The sequence below is a fragment of the Malaclemys terrapin genome, chromosome 10, assembly GCF_027887155.1.
Source record: "Malaclemys terrapin pileata isolate rMalTer1 chromosome 10, rMalTer1.hap1, whole genome shotgun sequence".
In the NCBI taxonomy this organism is placed as follows: domain Eukaryota; kingdom Metazoa; phylum Chordata; order Testudines; family Emydidae; genus Malaclemys; species Malaclemys terrapin.
In genome coordinates this window covers 72426775-72445109 of record NC_071514.1, presented here as the reverse complement: position 1 = coordinate 72445109, position 18335 = coordinate 72426775, and the positions used below count along the sequence as shown (strand labels likewise).

The 18335-nt window shown below is 38.2% G+C and overlaps 2 protein-coding genes across 2 annotated transcripts in view; one reads left to right on the top strand and one right to left on the bottom strand.

Annotated features, from left to right (window-relative positions):
- EIF2AK1 (eukaryotic translation initiation factor 2 alpha kinase 1) overlaps positions 1 to 18335 on the bottom strand; it is a 36939-nt gene that overhangs the window by 3219 nt on the left and 15385 nt on the right. The window contains exons 7-11 of the mRNA XM_054042670.1: positions 17722 to 17819; positions 16760 to 16819; positions 15596 to 15968; positions 12642 to 12753; positions 10277 to 10383 (exon numbers count right to left, since the gene is read on the bottom strand). Of these exons, the coding sequence (XP_053898645.1) occupies positions 10277 to 10383; positions 12642 to 12753; positions 15596 to 15968; positions 16760 to 16819; positions 17722 to 17819 (750 nt within the window). The remainder of the gene's footprint in view (positions 1 to 10276; positions 10384 to 12641; positions 12754 to 15595; positions 15969 to 16759; positions 16820 to 17721; positions 17820 to 18335) is intronic.
- ANKRD61 (ankyrin repeat domain 61) lies at positions 4 to 8345 on the top strand. The gene is made up of 3 exons (XM_054042671.1): positions 4 to 1528; positions 6196 to 6290; positions 7263 to 8345. The coding sequence occupies exons 1-3, from the start codon at positions 1298 to 1300 to the stop codon at positions 8203 to 8205; spliced, it is 1269 nt and encodes a 422-aa protein (XP_053898646.1). The 5' UTR covers positions 4 to 1297; the 3' UTR covers positions 8206 to 8345.

Below are 18335 nucleotides of genomic sequence, written 5' to 3'. Positions count from 1 at the left end.
AAAAATAAACTGCATCAATCTCTTACGTTAAAAAAAAATCAGAATTTTTTAAAAAGTATTCTGAAGTAACATTTCTGTATTTAAGTTGCACAAATTGTAATATTCCTTGTAGTCTTCAGGAGGATAAAATCAAACAACACCTATACTATTTATTTACAGTTACCAATAGTTATTTAACAGCTGCATTAATGACCTAGTAAAAGAGCAAAAATGAAATTCACAAGTGTTATATCGGAAGATGATGCAAACACCAGTGGAGGCAGACATGCAACACCAGAGGCTCTAGAGGGAAAAGAAACATGGGGAAATAGTAACAAAACAAGAATTAACATGGGAAAAAATACAAGCTTATAAACTTGGGGGGGAAATAATATTAAACTGATCTGCAGCAGGAGGGGGAAACCTGAGAAACAGTAATGACAAGAAAGACCTAGCATGATAGTGCACTGCAAATTTAGATCATTTAATGTCTAATGGCAACAAACAAAACAAAAACTTGGACTCTGTATACTGAAGCATAAAATAGAGTCCCTCTTCTCCAAATGGCTCTAGTGACCACATCTCAAATAGTACATTAAATTCTGGGTAACTCGTTATCAGAAATACACTGATAAATTGGGAAGAGTCTAGCAAAGAGCACAAGGGATTTAGGAGGCAGAAAGCATCGATGTATGAAGAAAGATTAAAATATCGTAATATGTTAAATTTAAATTGGCTATATGACCATTAAGATAGAAAATGCTAAAAAATATTAAAAATACCTGCAAACTGTAAACCAAGAAAGGAGAATTATTTAGAGTGTTAAAAAGAGTATGGTATGAAATTAAATAGAACATTTAGGCTGCATTCCAAAAAATCATCTCCACAGTGAAGTGTATTAGGATGCAATACTTCCCTTTTGAGGAATTGTAAAAACCCTATTGCTTGGTAAATGAACTGTACAGAATAATCCTGCCCTGCCTGGGAGATGAAACCCTGAATGATTAATGCACTGTCCATATTTAATATCTTGATTATTTTATAGCAACTCTAAATGTTACACAAGCACGAAGGGAATGTTTTATACTTAGAAATACATCACAATAATTACATCTGACAAACATATGAAGCGAGATGCCAGACAAATATCAGTTAGTATTCTACTGATAGTTGTAACTTTAAAACCAGACTTCAGATCTGTTCTAGAACCAGACATCTTGCAACATCACAAAGAGTGATACAGTTCCCATGGCAGAGTCCAAAATTCTGCCTTTCCTTTGGGCCATGTATTCGCACTACAAACTAAATTTATTTTACCATGGGTAACATAACCAAGGGAGCCAGCACACCCACAACTGAGTCTGATCCTTTCACTTACTCCCTTTCTTCCTGTAGGCAGAAGGGATTTAAGCCACTTCAGGCAAAACTATATGAAGCAATAATGAAAGATGACAGCACCAACATTAAAGCTTTACTAGCACTCCAACCTGTCAATGAACCACTGATTGTTTGGGATAACTCTGCATGCAGAAGAACACTGTCAATCCAGGTAACCATTTGACCTAAATTATCATTATTTTTAAATCCACAGAGTAAAGATGCTATTTAAAATTCACAAAAAAAATTCTTCAACTAATTCATTAAAAACATCAAAAGGTTAATATTAAAAAATGGGGGCTTTTAAATCTATATTTGACTGGTTAGATCTTACTGGGTGTTCAGCTTTTGATAACCAAGACTATTTATTTTGGGACTTAATATATAAATTAGGCTCCTCTTTTAAAAAAATTCCTGGCCAAAACAATAAAGATATCTGACATTCACTTTTAATGCATAAAAATCTCCCATTCATAAATATATGAGGTAGAATAAATCCCACAAGCTCCACAATCCCAGAAAGTAGTTTACTATGACCCAGTGATTTGACTCAATTGTATGGTCAGACTAGCTACAAGACATCTGTGAAATTCAATACTATACCTTCTAAAAACTTGACTGATCATAAAAACAAAACATCCTAGGTTTACTGGTAGAGATCCCACTTACAAATGGGAATTTTATCATTGTAACTGATTTGTGTCATATTTTTCAGAATCAAGAAATGTATTAAAAATGGTATTTCTAAGATATGTTAAGTTTTGGTGCCTGTCAAACTCAAGGGCTACTTGATAGTGTTCATCTAAACTAACAGCAGTGACATTCAGAGTTAAAGCTGCCACTCACTCCATCGTTAATTCTGTTGTAAATGTTGCAGAAGTCACAGACCAACAGAAATCTTATACATAATACCGGTTTGCTCAAGCTCTCTGGGACAGGCTGTATTCTGGCCCTCCTTTTTTCCTCCCTGCTGCTGCAGTATAAGCAGCCAATTGAGTACTAGGACTGTGATATTAGAAGAAAATCAGCCAATAAATACTCTCCTTTCCTTCCCTCCCCTATTTCTTTAATTAATTTGTATTCTGCAATCCTACTGATTAAAATATTGTTAAGTATGAGTTTTAATTTAAAACCAAACAATAGACAAGAACATCTACACAAAAAAACTCTCAATCTCAGCTGCGAGGAGGAAGGGTCAGGGAGCTCTGCCTTTCTCTCAACTTTCTGGCTGCACCCACACTGCCAAGTGGTTCATTTCACTAGCAAACCTCCCAGTTTGCCTGATGCACATGACCAGCCCAAAACATAAATTAGAGATTCACTCCCAACAGCAAGGAAGCTGTGGTACAAATTTCCCACATGAAAAGCCAGATAAAGATGGGGGAGACTGGACTAGGGTGTCAGAAACCACATACATGGTAACCATATATATGTTGAACAGTGAAAAAAAACTCTTAAGCTTCCAAGAGTAAGATGAATGGGTTAAAAATATGGGTGTAATATAGTATGGAATTAGTGATAACCATCAGTAGAGCTCCTGTGTTTCTAGGCTTACTAATCCTGTCACCTTCCTTTTCATCATTTAACATAAGAACATAAGAATGGCCATACTGGGTCAGACCAAAGGTCCATCCAGCCCAGTATGGCCACTGTTAGCAGACAGCAATGCCAGGTGTCCCAGAGGGAGTGAACCTAACAGGTAATGATCAAGTGATCTCTCTCCTGCCATCCATCTCCACTCTGACAGAGGCTAGGGACACCATTCCTTACCCATCCTAGCTAATAGCCATTAATGGATTTAACCTCCATGAATTTATCCAGTTCTCTTTTAAACCCTGTTATAGTCCTAGCCTTCACAACCTCCTCAGGCAAGGAGTTCCACAGGTTGACTGTGCGCTGTGTGAAGAACTTCCTTGTATTTGTTTTAAACCTGCTGCCTATTAATTTCATTTGGTGGCCCGTAGTTCTTATATTATGGGAACAAGTAAATAACTTTTCCTTATTCACTTTCTCCACACCACTCATGATTTTATATATCTCTATTATATCCCCCCTTAGTCTCCTCTTTTCCAAGCTGAAAAGTCCTAGCCTCTAATCTCTCCTCATATGGGACCCGTTCCAAACCCCTAATCATTTTAGTTGCCCTTCTCTGAAGCTTTTCTAATGCCAGTATATCTTTTTTGAGATGAGGAGACCACATCTGTACGCAGTATTCAAGATGTGGGCGTACCATGGATTTATATAAGGGCAATAAGATATTCTCCGTCTTATTCTCTATCCCTTTTTTAATGATTCCTAACATCCTGTTTGCTTTTTTGACTGCCGCTGCACACTGCGTGGACGTCTTCAGAGAACTATCCACGATGACTCCAAGATCTCTTTCCTGATTAGTTGTAGCTAAATTAGCCCCCCGTCATATTGTATGTATGGTTGGGGTTATTTTTTCCAATGTGCATTACTTTACATTTATCCATATTAAATTTCATTTTAAATTTCATTTGGCTAGTTTACCTAGCCAAAGCTCTATCCTGAGTAATCATTTAAGCCTGTACATACTGTCATTAGATTAGTGTGTATCCCTGTGCAGTAAGGCATCTCCTCTCCAAAAAGATATGGGCATCATGAAAAGGAAATTGCTTAACTGTGTAATTTTCCCTCTAATTATGAACTGTTAGTAGAGAGGATTCCCAGTTAGCGCAGTGTGTTTGTAACAGGAGGTGCTGACTCAGGAGTTCTCTCTGTCATTTATATTAATTGAGCCCTAATTGAAAGACCGGCACTTGGCAGTGGCTATTTAACTGAGTAGGGGTGCAGCCAAGGGGCTAACAGGGTGGAAGTAATCCCAGCAGTTAGGCCTATATAAGCACACAGGAAGGACGTATAGGAGGAAGAGTTGGGAGCCCGAAGGAAGGCAGAAGCAGGCAGGACTAGCTGCTGCTGCTACTGTACCCTTCCCTAGAAGCAAATGGAGCTGGTGACTCACTGTCAATATAAAATACAATAAAATACGGTGGTAGTGATGGAGACCTGGAGTGGGTGTGGCCTGTGGTTAAGGCCTGAGAGGACACTTCCAAGACAGTGTTTTATGCATTTTTACAATAAATTCCAATTAAACAGAAGTTAACCATTTTCCATGGACTGTCTTCATTAGGAAGGGATGTCAGAACATACCAGATACGTACAGGAACATTGCACAAATGCACTACTATAGTCAGCTTGGAACTCATTAACTGTACTACCCGTAAGAAATGTATGAACTTTACCATTCATATTAAAAATAGGGTATTATTTATGTAGCAATTTACCATCATGCCAAATAAGTAACAAATTCTGCCCACGGAAAACTTACTGAGGATACAAGTGAATACAGTAAATAGAATTAGTACAAAGCATGGTGGAGGCATTTCAAATGGTATGCATCAATCTAAGTGGCTTTCTAAGGGTATGTCTACATTACCCGCCAGATCGGCAGGCAGTGATCGATCCAGCGGGGATCGATATATCGCGTCTAGTCTAGTCAACCCCCCGAGCCCGCTCCCGTCGACTCCTGTACTCCAACGCCACAAGAGGCGCAGGCAGAGTCGATGGAGGAGCGGCAGCAGTCGACTCACCGTGGTGAAGACACCACAGTAAGTCGATCTAAGTACGTCGACTTCAGCTACGTTATTCACGTAGCTGAAGTTGCGTAACTTAGATCGATTCCCCCCCACCCCCAACGTAGACCAGGGCTTAGTGTTGCCAAGGAGGTTTTGGCCAGTATTGTTTGGAATGTTGTCCCAAGCATATTGGGGACCTTGAAAGAAAGCAAGAAGTCAGAAGGAAACACAGGGAACATTGTTGGGTGATGGTTTCTCTGCCTTCCTAGGAACACACAAATACTGTTATTTCAGTCTGTAGCCGTAAGATATAGTGTACACTACCAAGAAAACCACAAGACTGTCAGAAAGAATTGGGGTGAAGACAACTACTATTAAGAACAAGAAAGGTGAATAGCTAAAATCCTTATTCGGGAAGAAATGGACAGACACAGGATATTTCTTCCTAGTCTTCTTTAATTACAATGTTGTTACAGTTATTGCTTTATAATAAGAAAAGCAGAAGCGTAAGATGTAAGTCAATATACTCCTAAATCTGTAGGAAGCACAAACGCACATACAGCTCACGGAACCAGCTTGATTGAAATCCCAGGAAGGCAGTCTGTCTTTGACCGTTTCAGGACGGTATGTTTACCCCATCTGCAAAGTATGCTCACTAGAATCAGACAGATGCACATGCATAGCTTTATATCTAACACACACACACACACACACCAGGTGACCCAAATTTCTTGATTTTATTTTTTTCAAACATTGAATGGTTAGAAATCTTAAAAGCCCAACTATAGAAAAATAATCAAATTTCTACTATTTAATGCTTAACTACTATAATTATGGACACACTTGACTACGCTCTTTCAATTAAATTAATATTAAAATTAAAATGTTCAATAGGCAGATAAATCAGAGTTCTTTTTTTTTTTTGAAAAAAATACAAGGTTCTTAAGTTTTATTTGCAACTAAATTCTGCAGAACATATTCTGCTATCGGTTTGCTGCTTTAGTGGACCAAATTCTGCAATCTGTGATGTAGACAGCAAGTATGCCAATATTATTCAGGCAAATGCCTCCATCTGCTCTCATTTATCAAGGGTCTAAGGAAGATTGGTTAAACCTAACCTTATCCAGCTAACATGTTTGTCACAAATTGTACTAGATAAACTAATTCACCTTCAAGAAAAGTCAGACTGTAGATTACAAAACTCAGAAGTACATTAACAAATACGTATTTTGGTTCCATACAGGATCAGACTATTCTTCCAATTCACTTAGCTGCCAAACACAGAAGAGAAAAGAGTTTGCGTTGTTTGCTAGAATCTGGTGCTGACCCAAAACTAAGGTAGGGCATTTGTAGTCACTCACGTTGCACTCCATCAAGAATATGCACAATTGCATATTGAAGTGGAATATAACTTTAGGGCTCCCTTAGTGATTAAGATCTTACATTTTCTACAGGTGTTGATGTGCACTATGTGACAAGATCTCTGGAGGTCATAATTTTGAACGTGGAGTTTTTTTATTATTAGTTCACTTAACATATGCAGAAATACATAACTGAAGGGACACAGGATAACATGGACACAGTACACAAATTAGGGTAGAAAATGTGAATATGCTCACTATACTGCCAGCTACTGTGGCTACAAATAAATGAAGGAGAAAAGATACATCTCAAACTGAAAACAAAGCGGGAAAGACAAAGGACTGGACAAAAATAGGCTAGTCCCAAATAATAAATAATGTAAAACAGTGGTTCCCAACCTTTTTTGATCTGCCACCCACAAAATCAGCCAAAGAATCATCCCATCCCAGAGTCTTTTGACCACAAAGGGTTGTGGAATTTAGGTCACGAGTATGGTAGGAGTTTCTGCCTGCCTCCCCACATACTCTTCTTTATGCCTGCGTTTTGCTCAGCTCTGGGGTAGCAAAGCTCCTAGGAAGTCTCCTCTCTTCCCAAGCTCCAGAGTTGAGCATAATTAAGGCAGGGAAGAAAGAAGCGGAGGAGCAGCTCTGGGACTGGCTGCTGGTCTGGAGGGGGCGGAGGCATCAGCCACAACAACAAATTAGGGGTAAGTACGGCATTGTTCTGCCTCTCACCAACCCCAGCTACTGGGTTTTAGTGACCCATACATTTTGCTGTTCTCTCAACTGATGGCGTGGAACCCACTGCTAGGTCATGTCCGACTAGTTTAGCAATGCTAGACTAAACTATTTTTCACGGTTTAAAATATTTTACTTTGATATCTTTATGTAAGCCACTTGATGTTTACTGAAGTTAAAAGAATTAACTTATTAAATTTGTATATTTTAGAGATAACAGAGGTTACACAGCACTTCACCTCCTCCTACTACACTGGCCAAATATTTATCTAACTGGGACAGGCATTTTGACCAGATTTCAGAGAAACCTGGGAATTACACAGCGTAATGCAGAAGAATGTCTTCGTATCTTGTGTGAGAAGGGAGTTCAAACAGATCCTGAAATGGATAGTAGCTACAGACACAGCTCCTTACATTTAGCCCTATACTCTGGAGCCTCTCGAGCTATATCTATTCTAATTGAGAATGGTGTCAACATAGATGGCAGAGATGAGTTTGGCAAAACAGCGCTTCACACTGCTGCAGAGTATTTGAACAAGGAGGTAACAGAAACTTTAATCTCCTGTGGAGCAAACATTAATTGTACTCTTCCAACTTATGGAAAAACTGCTCTTCAACTTGCAGTGTGCACTGCATCATCTAAAGCAGGCACAGTTTTAGCTGCCGATATAGATTGCATCAATTTACTGTTAATGAACGGAGCCAAAGTAAATACTCAAGATTGTGAAGGAAGAGCAGCTATTCATGATGCTTGCTTGGGAGGCAGAAAAGAAATAGTTGATCTCCTCTTAGATTACCATGCAGATGTTAACATTTTAACAAGACAAGGGCAATCTCCCCTTTTTCTGTTTCTTCAACACAGGTCAAATCTAAGATGTACATCACTGTTAAATAAGCTGTTAAACCTCTCATACCCATTGAAGCTAACCAATAATCAAGGAGATCTACCCACTGGACTTCTGCTCCAAGAGTTTCAAATACAAAAAGACTTTCTCATAAGATTATCACAAAACATTTTGTCTCTACAAGACATCTGCAAACTCACTGTCAGAAGAATATATGGGGAAAAAAACAAACAATGCTTGAAAAAACAACTTCCCGTAACTGTTTGGAATTCTTTATACAACTACCAGGACTACTCACAACTTTGGTAAATAAATCTCATGACTTAAACAGTCACAAAGTTAAATGATTCTGGCAGATTTGATTAATGTGTGTGACATATGTAGTGACACACACCTACATGAAAAAGTGAATTGATAAACTGTTGATCCTGAAACTGTGTAATGAAAAATTAAACATGAATCAGGATGCATATTAATACTGTATGTGTATTTTGAAGCAGCTCTTAAATGTAATTTTAATACTCAAGGGTTTTTTTTAAAACACATAATACTTTTCATGTGTAATCATGATTTTAAGTACAATATCTAGAAAGACAGCCAGTGAACCTCCAAGAGAAAGGGATGGGGAAATTACACATTCAGTCTATTTCTATATGTTTTCAGTTTAAGTAGTAAACAAAACAAGCAAGATAGTCTACAAATTCTCATAATTAAAGCCAATTAGTCAACAATAATCATATAACTATATCTACTGTCATCAATCAAGGTTACTCAAGAGGACGTAACGAGAAAAGTTCTAATTCGTTAGATTTTTTAAAAATTTGGCTCTCATTGTTCTTAATGGGAACGAAGTCAAGCTGCCCTCAGGGAAGATGGTGAACCCTTATGCGGTCTGGAGGCAGAGAGGTGCACTGTGAGAAGAAGGTGAATAGAACCAGGGGCCATCTTGGTTAAGGGCAGCATGTGGCCTCAGTGCCATTGAGAACAATAGCAGATAACCATTTTGAAAGAGAACCATTTTTTGAGAGTTTCTCTGAAGACAATAATTTTCTCCCTTAACAGAGTCTGAAGGAAAATAAACAGAAAAAAAAATTACCATTAATACTAAAATGTAGTTTTAAAAAAATACCCATTGCATCAAGTCTATTCAAGATTCATCCGTCTACTGGAGTTTGTGTAGATAGATAAGGCTGCAAGTTTGTCACGGAGGTCACAGTCTCTGTGACTTTCTGGGATCTCTGGGACTTCTGCAGAGGCCAATGCAGCTGGTCCGGGGGCCGCCTGAACTGCTCAGGCGGCCCCTGGGCCAGTCGCACCAGCCGCTGCTGGGGCAGTCTCGGGCCACCGCCCCCTCCCACCTCCAGCAGCAGCAGGAGTTTGGGTGTAGGAGAGGACTCAGGGCTGGGGCGTGGGGCGAGGGCCTCAGGGGGCTGCCCAGAAGCAACAACATTCCTCGGCTCCTAGGCAGAGGCGCAGCCAGGGGACTCTGCACGCTGCCTGCACCTGCAGGCACTGATCCCACAGCTCCCATTGGCCACAGTTCCCTGCCAATGAGAGCTGCAGAGCTGGCGCTGGGGGCAGAGGCAGTGCACAGAGTTGCTTGGCTGCACCTCCGCCTAGGAGCTGAGGGAGGGGGATGTCGCTGCTTTCGGGGAGGCACAGAGACAGTTACGGAGCCTGCCAGCCTCGCCAAACCCCCCTCCGCCCCCACCCAAGATTTAGTCAGGGGTATACAATACAAGTCATGGACAGGTCACAGGCTTTGAATGTTTGTTTACTGCCCGTGACCTGTCCATGACTTTTACTAAAGAATACCCATGATTAAAACATAGCCTTATAGATAGAAAATGCCTAACCTGAGATCATTTGGGACATATAACAGTCTGACAAACAGTGCTAAATTTCTTAAAGGAACTTATTTTAATTAATTTTAACTCAAATTAATTAACAGATTTACTTGTAAATTTTCAGCAAATTCATTCTGTCACGAAGTGCTGTAATTTTGGGGAAGGTGCAGTATATTCTTCATACATGAAGAGGTTGCAATCTTTAAGTGCAAAACTCAGCTCAGCCTTAGCTATGGAGCCAGTATCAGCAACTCCATAACACAAATGGTCTTTCCTGCCTTTAATAGTAATACCTAGTTCCTATAAGGCATTTTTCACCAGTAGATCTCAAAGCACTTTTCAAAGGAAATCAGAATCATTATCCCATTTTACAGATGGGAAAACTGAGGCACAGAGAGATGAACCAAGTTGCCCAAAGTCACCCAACATACTAGTGGCAAATCTGATAACAGAACCCAGGTCTTTTGAATACAAGTCCAGTGCTCTATTCACTAGGCCACACTGCATCCTCTAATGATAATTTTTCAACTTACTTTAATGTCTCGATGTACGACTCCTTTGCTGTGGATATAGTATACTCCTTCTAGTAACTCTTGAAAAATTTTTGATGTCCAGCTGACATCCACAAGGTGATAAGAACCTTAAAACAATTTAAAATTTTTAATTATTTCAGCTGATTTTGCTAAAACTAAAATGCTTTATAAATCTATGGTAAAATGGCGTGTCAGTTTATCTGCAAACACAAAGACAATCTAAATAAAATTAGCATAGGTTAAAAGTGATTTCCCATGGCGTAAACAGGAAATTTCTTCTTTAAGATAGTGGTTGGTGTATGAGCTCTAAAGAAAGAGAGTTTATATCCTCTCTCTCGCTCTAATCTAATTGTGAATGTGCTCATTATCCAGATGTCTAATTCTCTTCTGAATCTTACTAAGCATCAGTATTTACTCTTATCGGTGTTAAATTTGTTGCTTTTCGATTTGATTGAAATGTCCTGTGGAGTTAAAATCACAGAAATTCCTGGTCCTCTGGTTCCTAAAGAGGATCCAAAAATGTTGCATGAAAGAATAAAAGTGAAAAACTTCCAGGTAAGAGGTTATTCTCTCTCCTAGAATCATGGGTTGAGAGTTTCAAAGTAATGCAAGAGATTTAACCTCACATCCACTATGATTCATGGAGAAGGTATGGCTAAATCCCTTTCACTGCTTTGAAATTCTCAACACTGATGTTCCTGTCTTATTGATCTCTGCTCTAACAAGATGGTGTTGAAAATGGCTGACATCTTTATATCATTCATCATTCTGTATACCTCTATCATGTTTCTTCGTACTTGTCTCATCTCTGAACTACATAATCTGTCTTTTCAGTCGCTCCTCATTCAGAAGTCTTTCTGTGCCTTCAATCATTTTCACTGTCCTTCACTGAGCCCTTTTTATTTCTGCCTTTCTCTGAGATCAAGTGACCAGAATTGAACACAGTATTCCAGGTAAGGGCATGCCAATTTAATATAATAGCATATTTTCTGTATTATTTTATACTCTATTCTTTATAGAGCCTAACCCATCTATGATCATACTGCCTATTCATGTATCATTTTTAGGTCTTCAGATTTCCCTAGCCTTGACTAACCTAAACAGTCATCTACAAATTTTGCCACTTCATTTTGTTCAACTCTTTTTCCAGATCATAAATATATTAAACACTGCTCCTAGTACAGAACCCTGAGGCTCACCAATGTTAACCTTTTGCTACCCTCAAAACTGATCATTTATTCCTACCCTGTTTCTTAGTTTCTAACCAATGGTAGTAGTTTACCTTTCACCCCACAACTACTTGGTTTCATTAACATCCTCTTGTGTGAGTCTTTGTCAATTTTTTTTTTCAAAGAAAAAACAAATTATACTGGAGTTCTTCTATTCAATTCTCAACCAGGACCAATCTTGCTTAATTTAAGAAACCAAAAAGACTAGTTGTAGGTAGGAAAAGGAGGGAGGGAAGGGGAAACAAATAAAAACCAAGCAGATAGGAAATCTCACTCCATGCAAAGAATGTAAGAAAAAAATTGTTCTCAAAAGTGATGTGATAAGTAATCAGATTAAAGACACATTTTTCATTTCAAGATTTAGAGTTGTATAGAACAGTTTGTGTTAAGTAGATTTCTTTTCACACTAACTATGAAAGGAGCAGAGCATATCTTTAATGCTCTGTCCTTAAACGACCTGTCCCTCTAGAGATCAACAGTCAATGAAGCCTGCTGCCATCACCATCTAAGAACTGCTCCAACCAGGACCAGATGTTAAATCCACTATGGTCAATCAAAATAATGCTGTATGATGTTTTTTGTTTCTCCAAGAACAAATTTTAAAGCTTTCAATTGCGTTGTAACCTCACTGCATTAGAGAAAATGAATAAACTATAAAGCTGTCTCCTTGTCGTTGAAAACTAATGTTTAATAGACCAAGCAACCACAATTAGGAATTATTACACCTGCTTTTGGAACATAGCTCATTCTGATCAACTGAAATTGTTCTGGAAAAGGAACAAAAATCTACATGATCTAAACTGCTCATTGAAAAAGGACAGGCCTTCTCAACAGCAGCTCTACTTCTCCAGATCAGTCCTACTTCTCATGCATAGTTTTTCACCCGTCACTTTTGGGTGAAGTTTAAGTCTCTTCTACAAACACCTCATCTGTATAGACTACACACATTTTACTAAATTACTGTTATTCTGATTGAATGAAAGGGGGAAAGGACCTAATAACTAAAGTCCATGTTATTAACTGCTGTCAATAAAGTATAAAATCAAACACATTGACTTCCAAATAGAAAATCAAAATATATTTGTTTTTTGCTCTGTAAGTATTTATATTTAAAAAACAAACAGTATAAATCTTACTGGAAGATTCCTCTGTTCGCTCGCCACATCTTTTGTTTCTGTCAACAATCCAGTCCCACAAGGAGATTTCACACAGTTGCATCTGTATATGAAGCATCAGACAATACTCCATCTAACAGGAAAATATTGGTACATATTTTTTCACTGTAATATAAGGGATGATCACTTATACAAGTTTATATTGTTTCAAGACAAATGATCTGCAGTTTTAAACTAAGATTGAGTACAGAGTGGATGGCAGATACAGTGCTATTAAATTTATTGTGTTTTAGGTGAGAGAAGAGAATGTACAATTATTTTGCTTTCCTTATTCCTCAAATGGTACTAATAACTGTTTAAAAAGCATACAAGCTATATGCAGTGTAGTTCTAGCCATGTTGGTCCCAGAACGATGATGACAGAATAATAAAAGCTAACACAACAACATGACAGATGTTCTTAAGATATCAAAGAGTATCTGGGTAAGTCCCTGGAAAGATTTTAGGTTTTTTTATTCCTTTTTCAGATGGGCTATGTAGGGAAGCATTCTGACCAAGGAAAATAATTTACAAGAATATCAATATTGGAAAATATACTTGTTTTGATAAATACAATACCAGAATCAAGAAAATACTGGCTCTCACTGCCTTTAGAGCAAAATGCATTCAGACTGGACTAGTCAATTTATTTTTTCCCTTACAGTCAGTTTCATTTTATGATGATGATGCACTAGTACAACCCTGCAGTGGCTGGGTGCGATCACTGTTGAGATGAAATGCTATTTTCAATTTAGGAACATATTTATCAATTTCATATCTCCAGAGGAAAACCCTAAAATTGGACCTCAACTACCCAACAATGTCCCTTTAAGATATTACGTCAAATTTGATAGATACCCAGCTGCAGTCCATACCCCAACTGATAAGGCAAGACATTGTAGTTGGTGCCATACAGGTGTTGTATCATATTATTACATAGTTTCTCCATCTTTTAGCAGTTTGATCCTGCACCACTGAACTCAACGGTGGCTTTGACAATGATTTCAATAGGAGCAGAAACAGGAGAAGAGCTTGTATTATTTATTAGCACATTGAGTATGTAATTACATACTCAATTTCTCGTGTGTTGGTTCATTTGATAATTAGATGACTGTAGCAAACATCTTTAAAAACTTTCACAACAGATATTTTGAGAAGCAAGACATATCACTGGTTTAAAGGTAAAATGATCAGCTTTAAATAGCATTTTAATTTTTTTTTTAATTAAGTTTTGTTATTAACAACACTTTGGAAACTCAAAACAGAAATCTACTTTCAAATATTCTCTCTACTTTCACAACATTTTTAATAGTGGTTGTATTTTTTTATTTATTGATTGATTGATTGAGAAAATGGGGATAGAATTTATATTTCCTGATGTTTATGGATTCACTTGCAGCCCACATGGCGTATGTTCATCTAGCGAGATCTGCTTGGAAAGCCTCTGTGCACTTTTGAAGGGTGGAACAAAAAAGAGCAGCATTTTGTACAACTGAACACATGCTAAGTCCTCAGAAGTATGAATATTAAATATACAATTAATGTGTTAATATAGGTTTCAGAGTAGCAGCCGTGTTAGTCTGTATCCGCAAAAAGAAGAACAGGAGTACTTGTGGCACCTTAGAGACTAACAAATTTATTAGAGCATAAGCTTTCGTGGACTACAGCCCACTTCTTCGGATGCATGCAGTCTCTAAGGTGCCACAAGTACTCCTGTTCTTCTTTTTGTGTTAATACAGTATCTTCTAGCTGGTTTCTTTTACATATATAAAACCTCTGCTTCCTGTCCTGCAACTGCTTCCCTGATAATCCTCTAAAAACACGGCCCATGTCAGATTCCTTCTCTCCAACTTCCTACTCCCTCCTCTCCACCCCACTTCCTAAAAGTCCAAATTTCACCCATGTATCTCCCAGCACCTTTAATCAAGTCCTTTAATACACATCAATTTCATGCCTCACCCAACACTCGCTTTCTATTCTTCCCGAAGATTACTTCCCACTAACACAAGCCCTGATCTCTTCTTGTCCTCTCACTCAATTCCCCTATTTATACTCCCTTTTCACCAGCTGCAGAACAATCTAAACCCAGCCCCACTAAATCCTAATTTCTACACACAACACCCTCTCTCCTAGAACTCTTGGCTCCTGACCCAGTCTATCATCACTAGCCAGTAAATTCTGACACACTCCCACAAGCACTGCCCCATATCTTCTCTTTCCTTGCATCTCCCTTCAGGAACTCCAGAGGACACTTCCATAAAAGCTGCGGATCTTTGGAAGCAACCCTCCCATGCCAAAATGAGCATTTCATTATGTGGGAACTCTGACAGCAGCAGGGTCTTGAGACATTCCTGACATGGCTACGCAGCTCCACTCCCACCCCAGATGCTCAGCTGTCTCTTTCTCCTCAGTATTTATACTTCACCAAGTGGTTCCCACTTCCACCTGTTTCTGCTTCCCTTTTCCTCTCCATAAGTGACACTGCCTGACTGGAAGATAACTGAAAACTTGCACACACGCCACATTTAGGTGCATTCGTCAGCAATGTTTGGATTGGTCACTAGTGCAGAATGCTGGAGGTTTTTTGGCTTATTTGAGTTTTTGGGGTTCTCTGTTTGGTTTTTGCAAGAATAGCATTTCTGATTTTTAAAATTATATGTATAATTTTAACTGAAGAGAGCCAAAGCTACAACTATTATAGACTTTTCTTTAATGCTAAATTTTGGCAACTCTTGTGGTGAGCATCCCTGTAATTATGTTATCCACTCAAAAAAAACCCAACAATTGAGATAAAATTACTAGACTTTGGCTCCAATCCCAGTCATACCATTTATAGAATTCATTGTTATAATTCATGGGCACACTTACTTAAGACTACTCTGCACATATCATCACATCAGAGATCAGTTAACTGTATTTAAAGAGGGGTTTATTTACCTCACACTGCCTGTGCACAGACATGTGTTTCTGGGAGCATTCGTCTTCAGTGCAAGAATCACTTGAAATGATACTATCTTTATTCAGATTAGAATGAAGTCCATGTGATAGATGATTTTTAAAATAAACTGGTCCATTGGCAGTACTATTTATGCAACTTTCTTGTGAGTCAGTGAGTGGTTCACATTTATTCATTTTTATTCTTTCTTCACCATCTCCACTGGTAAAATCTTTTGTTATATCCATTTGCTGCACTGATTTATTATCTTGATTCTCAAGAAAGGTATATCCAAAGGATTTAATTTCTTCTGAGGTAAGGTCAGCAAAGATAATGGAACTGCTGCTTTCCATATTTTGAATATGACACTGGTCTCTGAAGAGAAGGAATCAATAAGTATATACAGTTTGTATGTTATCTACTAAACACAACAAGAGGCAGACGTCAGAATTGTACTTCAGCTTTTATTCTGGAAATGTTATAAAAAGAGATATGACTATTTCAAACCCTGGGAAAACTGGGATAATATCCAATATTTGTTTTACCCTTAGAAGCAGGAGTTCTGCCCCTTCCCTACAAAAACCTTACAATTGCTCAGTTCCCATTGTAGGGTCACCCTTTAAAAGACTCTTCCGAGGGTTTATTTCTGATAGTTAACCTTTTCAGTTTGGCAGAGACAAGCAGCTATAGCCCCATGTGATCATTTGACGGATGTCTGTTGCATCTATGTCCCTTCCAGCTCGTAAGTGTTGCTATTACATTTTCCCCCTTCCCACCCTCTCATCTTTGAGATGGCAAATCCTCACATTTTTCTCTTGAATAGAAACCCTCTACCTTCCTAATGACGCTAAATCTGAACTGAATCTTGTTGGTAAATAGTACACCATTTGTGAAGTCTATATGTCTAATAATAATGTTAGATACTATTGTGATAGACCCTATTAACTCCCAAGGTGGAGGAATGTTAGACAAATTTTCTCACCCTCAGACATCTGATGAAAGAGGGAACAAATACAAGAATAACTGATGCCTAATAGTTCACTACTTGATACAAGGAAGTAATATTGTTGTAACATAAGTTTAACTCTACAACATTTAATGTTACATGGAGAAAGACCCTATGTTAAACCCAGATTAATATCATCATTTAACATTGTAATACTTACTCGCCACTCTCTTGGTCAGAAGACTTTTTGAGTGACTGCAACTTCAGGACTGTCTTATCTATTAGATGAACAGAAAAAGTCACATTTTACAAAACAAGACAAGCACACATTTCATTGCATATTAACATTACAGCTATAGCTACTGATTAAACTAGTAAAATTTACAACGAAGGCAGTGAAAACTGAAGAAAAAGGAAAGTAAGAGGAGATGCATAGTAGAGAAGAAGGGTGGGGGGAACAGAGAAACAATGCCTCCCTGTCAATGACAGAAGTTGATGTCTCAAAATCAGATTCTGCCAACAGAAAGCTCAGACGCTACAGAGAAACCCCAATTTACCTCACCACATATGTTAAAAGCCCTAATATGGAAAACAAAATAAGAGGCAGTTTACATTTTGCCATTAAAATAATTCTGGACTGCATCAATTTTTCTAAAGTTTTCTGGAGCAGTTAGGAAGAGGAGAAAGTTGGAAAGGGATCTCCAGACACCACCAGAGATCTGTGATTTCAAAATCAGTAAGCAAAGGAACTTCTCTCTCAACCTCCTTAATACACAGTGCTTTTCCTCCAAAGGTCTCAAGTTGGTCCTTCCCCCAGGGTCCCTTCTACACCTAGCCACACTGCTATGCCTTGCCTGAGCTTGCTTTTTTTTTTTTTTTTTTTAAAGAAACTGGATTCAACTGGACCCTATGCAGCGTCCAAAATCCTACTCAAATATTTTAATAGGTAGATTTAGATGTCCTGCATTTCTAAATTAACCATTATACCCCCGATAATCTCTTGATCAGGACAGTGCAGTAGGTAAGGGCACTTGATAGCCATTGTCACGCTTCCTAGAAAAAATGTTTGGAAAAATCTCTGGTTCCTTCATCAATTCTGAGAGTTGAGTGTTCTGCAAATTAATAGAACAGACATGCTTATGGGAAGTATGAAGTTACAATGATAGCAAATAATACTCCCCTTTTGGACATGCTTGTTGAACATGTTCTATCCAAGCAGTGTGATAGCCTACAATATTAGGATGTTGCAGGCCAGCCAACACTTTAACTTCTCGCAATACCTGAAAACAGACCAAAAGGCAACTTTATGATCATCCTTTAATTTGACTGTAATATGAACCCAAAGGGGAAAAAAAACAAAGGTTTCTAGATACAGTTATTTTACCTCTCACTGGAATTTAAGAATTCGAGGCCAGATAATTATTTTGCAGCATTAAGGATAATACAATTCAGATCTTGCAGACTAATGTTTTATATTAGACTCAGGTTGGGACTAAATAAACATATTTTAGTGTATTATAAAACATTCTTCCTGTTTAGAAACATGAGATACAAAGTTTATAAAAAGCAACAGAGGGTCCTGTGGCACCTTTAAGACTAACAGAAGTATTGGGAGCATGAGCTTTCGTGGGTAAGAACCTCACTTCTTCAGATGCTTGCATCTGAAGTGAGGTTCTTACCCACGAAAGTTCATGCTCCCAATACTTCTATTAGTCTTAAAGGTGACACAGGACCCTCGGTTGCTTTTTACAGATTCAGACTAACACGGCTACCCCTCTGAAAGTTTATAAAATAGG

Bases quoted from the DNA above. Each gene is read 5' to 3' on its own strand.
- ANKRD61 (XM_054042671.1), top strand. From the start codon at position 1,298: ATGGGTAACATAACCAAGGGAGCCAGCACACCCACAACTGAGTCTGAT. The intron at 1,529-6,195 runs GTAACCATTTGA...GGTTCCATACAG, and splicing joins GAAGAACACTGTCAATCCAG to GATCAGACTATTCTTCCAAT. The intron at 6,291-7,262 runs GTAGGGCATTTG...TGTATATTTTAG, and splicing joins GGTGCTGACCCAAAACTAAG to AGATAACAGAGGTTACACAG.